Source organism: Otolemur garnettii, unplaced genomic scaffold (assembly GCF_000181295.1).
Source record: "Otolemur garnettii isolate 467f Iridium unplaced genomic scaffold, OtoGar3 scaffold00133, whole genome shotgun sequence".
Taxonomy (NCBI): Eukaryota; Metazoa; Chordata; class Mammalia; order Primates; family Galagidae; genus Otolemur; species Otolemur garnettii.
The window spans coordinates 5,546,796-5,552,815 of record NW_003852528.1 but is presented as its reverse complement, the minus strand read 5'-3'; the positions used below and the strand labels follow the sequence as shown (position 1 = coordinate 5,552,815).

The following is a 6,020-nucleotide window of genomic DNA, read 5'->3' as shown; positions in this document are numbered from 1 at the left end:
AGGCCAGGTGTGGTCACTCACACCTGTAATCCCAACACTCTGGGAGGCCAACGCAGATGGATTGCCTGAGCTCCGGAGTTTCAGACCAGCCTGAGCAAGACAGAGACCCTGTCTCTACTAAAAATAGAAAAGAAAAGAAAAGAAAAAAACAACTAGCTGGGCATGGTGACAGGTGCCTGTAGTCTTAGCTACCCGGAAGGCTGAGGCAAGAGGATCAATTCAGCCCAAGAATTTGAGGTTGCTGTGAGCTGTGATGCCCTGACACACTACCCACTCTATGGAGGATGACAAAGTGAAACAATCTTCAAAAAAACAAAACAAAACGAAACAAAACAAAACAACCCAGCTGAATCCAATGTAACAAATTTTTCTCAAAAAGAGACAAGGCTGCATATAGGGAGCAGAGCCAGCTATTCTGCTTGAAGGCTGGTTCAGATGTCCTCAAGCTTTGCCCCAGAGTGCCAGCACCCAGGACCACAGGGGCCTGCAGGGACCCCATGGGGATAGCACAGCCAGGAGGGCACATCCCTGCACAGGTGCCAGGATGTCTGTGCTGAATCACACGGTCTGTGCTGTCCCATGCCTGCTGGGGACAGGACAAAATGCCACAGGTGGGCCCTCCAAGCAGACCCCACCTTGCCTAGATACCCTCACAGTTCTGGCTGAAGAGGAAGACACAGTGGGTCCCTGGACTGAGACCTCCTCACTCAACATGGACTGAGGGATGTGGACAGACACAAGCTCCCTGACCTTCCAGATCTAACCCTGTAAAAGAAGGAAGCCAGTGACTCATGCCTATAGTTCCAGCACTCTGGGAGGCTGAGGCAGGTGGATTATCTGAGCTCAGGAGTTGAAGACCTGGGCAAGAGTGAGACTCCGTCTCTACTAAGAATAGAATAACTAGCCAGGTGTGGTGGCAGGTGCCTGTAGTCCCAGCTACTTGGGAAGATAAAGTAACAGAACTGCTTGAGCCCAGGAGTTTGAGGTTGCTGTGAGCCACAGCATTCTACCAAGAGCGACAAAGTAAGACTCTGTTTAAAAAAAGAGAGAGAGAGAGAGAGAGAGAAAGGAGAACTTTTCGGAAACAGCACTTCATTTCTAATTTCTTTTCTTTTGGGGGGCAGGACACAGTCTCACTTGGTTGAGTGCCATAGCAGCATCATAGCTCACAGTAACCTCAAACTCTGGGGCTCAAGTGATTCTACTGGCTCAGCTTCCCAAGTAGCTGGGACTATAGGCACCCGCCACAACACCTGGCTATTTTTAGAGATAAGGTCTCACTCTGGCTTAGGCAATCCACCTGCCTCGGCCTCCCAAGTGTAAGGATTACACGCATGAGCCACTGTGCCTGGCCAGCTTCTAATTTCTATTGAGGTTGTTTTTGGAAATACAGCTCACTTATCAGCTGTCTGGAAGATGCCTGAAATTCTCTAAGGTCCCATGAAATTAGGCAAAGCCACCAGCCCTGTCCAGTGGGGTAAGAATCTGAGACAAGTGCAAAACTAAAGTTCGTGATTACTGACATCTGCACTGACTGACCACCACGAACACTCCATTCTCAAAGCTTCCTTCACTGCTCTCAGACTAGCTCCACATGGGCTTCTCTACAGAGAGGTTCCCTTTTCTTACCTCACAGCCCTTACTGTAATTTTATCATCTTTACAACATGTCATTTATGAACCTATGAAACAGTTCATAGCTCTTGAGACAGAAGTCTCAAGAAGAAACAGGTCTGGCTAGGTGGCTCACACCTGTAATCCTGGCACCCTGGGAGCTGAGGCGGGTGGAATGCCCTGAGCTCACGGGTTCGAGACCAACCTGAGCCAGAGCCAGACCTCATCTCTAAAAATAGCTGGCATTTTGGAGGGCACCTGTAGTCCTGGCTACTCAGGAGGCTGAGGCAAGAGAATCGCTTGAGCCCAAGAGTTAGAGGTTGTTGTGAACTGTGATGTCACGACACTCTACTAAGGGTAACATAATGAGACTCTGTCTCAAAAACAAACAAACGTTGAAGAGAACCCCACCTGCCGACACCAAGCTACTATGACAGAGAGGTAGCCTTCAGAAATAAGCCTCCTAAGAAGCACTTCATTCACCTTGGTACCAGACACTTGATTTTCCATACCCTCTTCTCCAAGGCTTCCGTGATCATAATTGGAAGAGGAAGCAGTAGAAAGCCCTTTAATAATATGGTAATTTTATTAGAAAAAAATATTGTGGCTTAAAAGTATAATCTGACAGGCAGAAAAACAGGGAATTGTGCTCAATGACTTTAACCAACTTCTCTCCACTTACTACCAACTACACTACATTCAACTGGGAAGAACTGCAAAAAAATGGGCAAGCAGCAGATTTCTTTTAGAGCTTTCTATAATGTATCTCATTTTGAAGATAAGTTCGTAAAACACAAGTTGTTTCCCAAAAGATTATACTCTTTTTTTTTTTTTTGAGACAGAGTCAAACTCTCTCACCTTCAGTAGACTACTGTTGCATCAAAGCTCACAGCAACCTCAAACTCTTGGGTTGGAGCAATCCTCTTGCCTTAGACTCCCAAGTAAATGGGACTAAAGGTGCCTGCCACAACACCTAGCTAGTTTTTCCTCTCTATTTTACTAGAGATGGAGTTTCACTTTTTCTCAGGTTGGTCTTGAACTCCAGAGCTCAGGCAATCCATCTACCTCAGCTTCCCAAAGTGCTAGGATTATAGGCATGAGCCTCTGCACCTGGCCTCAAGTTCTGCTTTTTCAATTACAAGCCACATGCCAGTCAAAATGTGACAAATTGGAGATGCCAGGATAAAGTACTGGTTCTGCCTGAAGTTCAAGGCTGTAATGAGTGATTGTGCCACTGTATTTCAGCCCAGGACACAGAATGAGAGACTGGCTCAAAAAAAAGAAATACCTGCTGTATCCTCAAGGAATGGACTGTGTGGCTCTTTAAGTGCTGGGTACTGCCCTTTCCTTGAATGGGAGAGAGAGTTTTTTTTTGTTTGTTTGTTTTTTTGAGACAGAGTCTCACTATGATGCCCTTGGCAGAGTGTCGTGGTGTCACAGCTCACAGCAACCTCTAACTCTTGGACTTAAGCGATTCTCTTGCCTCAGCCTCACAAGTAGCTAGGACTACAGGCATATGCCACAATGCCTGGCTATTGTGTTGTTGTTGCAGTTGTCATTACTGTTTAGCAGGACTGGGCCAGGTTTGAACCCGCCAGCCTCAGTGTATGTGGCAGTGCCCTAACCACTGGGTGGGGTAGGGGGAAAAGACAGTTATTATGGACACTGCAGAGGGATCTGGTGGGGAACACAGCCAAATTTGGTCTGCCTGCCACCTCCCAAGCCTCTCCACACCAGTGACCTGGGCTCCCTTGCTGGCTTCTTCTCTTTTCCACACACACTCAGATCCTAAGTGACTTCATCTGATGTGACCTCCACACATCTCCAGCCCAAGCCTATTCCCTTAGCTACAAAAGTCCTCTGGATATCACTGCTAGGATGTCTACAGGCACCTCCCACTTATTAAGTACAAACCAAACTGTCTTCACCCAGCTCAGGAAGACCTCCCCCAAACTTCCCTGAGTTTCTTAGCTCAGGCTGTGAACCTTAGTGCCATCTTTAACCTCTCCCTCTCTATATCCATCCTGCCAACTTCCAATCTATAAACACATCCTATTGTTTCAGCCTTCAAAACACACCCAGAAATCAACCTCTTCTCCCCTCCCTGACCCAAGCCTCTACCCTCTCTTGGCCTGGCTCATTGCAGAAGCCTCCTAACTGGTTTCCTTCTACCGTTGCTCCTCTGCAGTACAGTCCCCACAGAGATGCTGGAGTGAGTCTGTTAAATGTAAGTCTGATCATGTTACTGCTCCTCCCAAAACCTTCCAAAGGGTCACCATCCTATTTGGAATAAACACCTAATTCCTCACTATGACCTAGCAAGGCCTAAGTCACCTCTCTGCCCTCAGCCTATGAGAACACACCCATTGCAACTCCCCCCTTCCCCAGCCTCCTTGTTCTCCTGCATCGGTACCCATACTCTCCTTTCTGCGCTGCTTTTGAGTCTTGGTCAGAACTTAACCTTTGAAGTGAGAACTTTCCTGGCCATCCCAGCCACGATCCTAACTGCCCCCACCTCAGCCCCAGTTTGGCCCACATCACTCATTGACAAGAACCACACACTGCTGCTTACTATGGGCTTCTATGTCTAGGACACCGGCTACCCCAGGGCAGTGGTTTCTATTTTCTTCACTTTTTCTAGTCCTAAAGAACAACAGCTGGCACATACCTACACACAATAAAAAACAGTTTACTGGTCGAGTGATTAGAACAGAAACTGTATTACATACAGTCAAGGGAAGCACAATTTTTAAGGGTTCTAGAAGAGAGTGGACCACCAGTCACTCCTGAAAGGATGTACAGTGCCATGTCAGGTGGAAAACTCCCTACCACGTCCTAAAGGCACGTTTTTTTTTTTTTAAATACAGTCTCAAGCTGTTGCCCTGGTTAGAGTGCCATGGTGTCACAGCTCACAGTAACCTCCAACTCTTGGGCTCATGTGATCCTCTATGCCTCAGTTTTTCTATTTTTAGTAGAGATGGGGTGTGTGTGTGTGTGTGTGTGGGTTGCTTTTGCTCAGGCTGGTCTCAAACTCATGAGCTCAAGCAATCCACCTGCCCTCCCAGAGTGCTGGGATTGCAGATGTGAGCCATGGCCCAGCCCTGATATGTTTTCATGAGCAGAAAAAGAGGCCTTCAAATGTGATGCCTTTTCTACTTTGATCCCACAAAGAACAGCATTTCTTATTATCACATGACCACACAACTGTAATCTTAACTTGAACATAATAGTTTTAAGATTTAAGACAATGTGACCAATAATAAACTGTTCTCACCCTAGGGAGACTAACATATCCAAACAATAATACCTAAAAAGAAACAGTACAACAAATTATACTGTATTGTAAGATAGCAAACGACAAATAATAACAGAGTTACAAATAGTACAACAGTGTCTGGTGCTTATTCTAGAAAACCAACGGCACAAAGCAGATGTGTCAACATGCTCAGGGGGTAGTTAGTGCTGCTGTCTGCTCCGGCCACCTAACACATTCAAGTGATGAGCCGCCACAGTCATCCAAATAAACACTGGCCGTACACATTACACTTTCCAAACTAAGATCCTAATAAATTTATGTTGCAGCTGCCACGAAAAGGAAAAACAAAAACCACGCATTCAAGATGACAGGTCAAAAGGGAACTAGTTTCTACAAGGAGTGAAGAACCAAGACTGCTGTGTAAAAACGCCGCCACGGCGACCAAGTGACGGGTTTGGTACCAGCCCAAGTCTTCAACAGCTTGCAGGCAAATAAATGTCCCCTCGTGAGCGGAAGCGCGACAGACAGGCAGAGGCAACGGTACCCACGCCGCTTCCACCGCATTAGGACGCCAAGAAATTAGGACGAGGCGAGCTGGAGTCGCTGTTTACACAGAAAGATGCTGAGAGCAGCTGCTAGCTACTGGATTTTCTTGATAAGAAAAAGTGAGCACCCCGGGAGTGCACCTCTCCGGCCTCTCACAACTTCACGGAAGCTACGGCACCAGCCAGGGCAGGCCGAGCTGTGCGGCCACCGCGCCCACGCCCACCCTGCAGCCTCCGGCGCCCCGTCGCTGCCATCCCGCGGCCTGGAGGCCTGTGGAGCCCACGACCTCCAGGCGCTCCCGACGCGACCAGCGGCTCCAGTGTGACCGATACTGAAGACCCGCTGCCTAGAGGCGCGGTACGTCGCTGCGGCCCCCTGCTCGGCGACGCCGCCCCGCGCCCCCGCACAGCCCGAGCCCGCCCATGCCATTGCCGGAACACGTCACGGCCGTCTTGGCCCCGCAGCGGGCTAGGTCGAGGGCGCGGCCAGCGCATCCCGAGGAAGGCCCAGCAGCTCCTCACCTGCGTCCATCTTCCCCGTCCGGGCGCCGACTGACCCGAGCGGCGTCGCTCCGACCGGCCCCGCAGCGCGACGCGGCAACCGGA

At 48.9% G+C, this 6,020-nt stretch overlaps 1 protein-coding gene across 1 annotated transcript in view; it reads right to left on the bottom strand.

Moving 5' to 3' along the window:
* Window positions 1-6,014, bottom strand: part of ATG4B (autophagy related 4B cysteine peptidase) — a 34,794-nt gene extending 28,780 nt beyond the window's left edge. Inside the window, exon 1 of the mRNA XM_003798262.3 lies at window positions 5,937-6,014. Coding sequence (XP_003798310.1) covers window positions 5,937-5,946 — 10 coding nt within the window. The 5' untranslated portion in view covers window positions 5,947-6,014. The remainder of the gene's footprint in view (window positions 1-5,936) is intronic.
* Window positions 6,015-6,020: the final 6 nt, after the last annotated feature.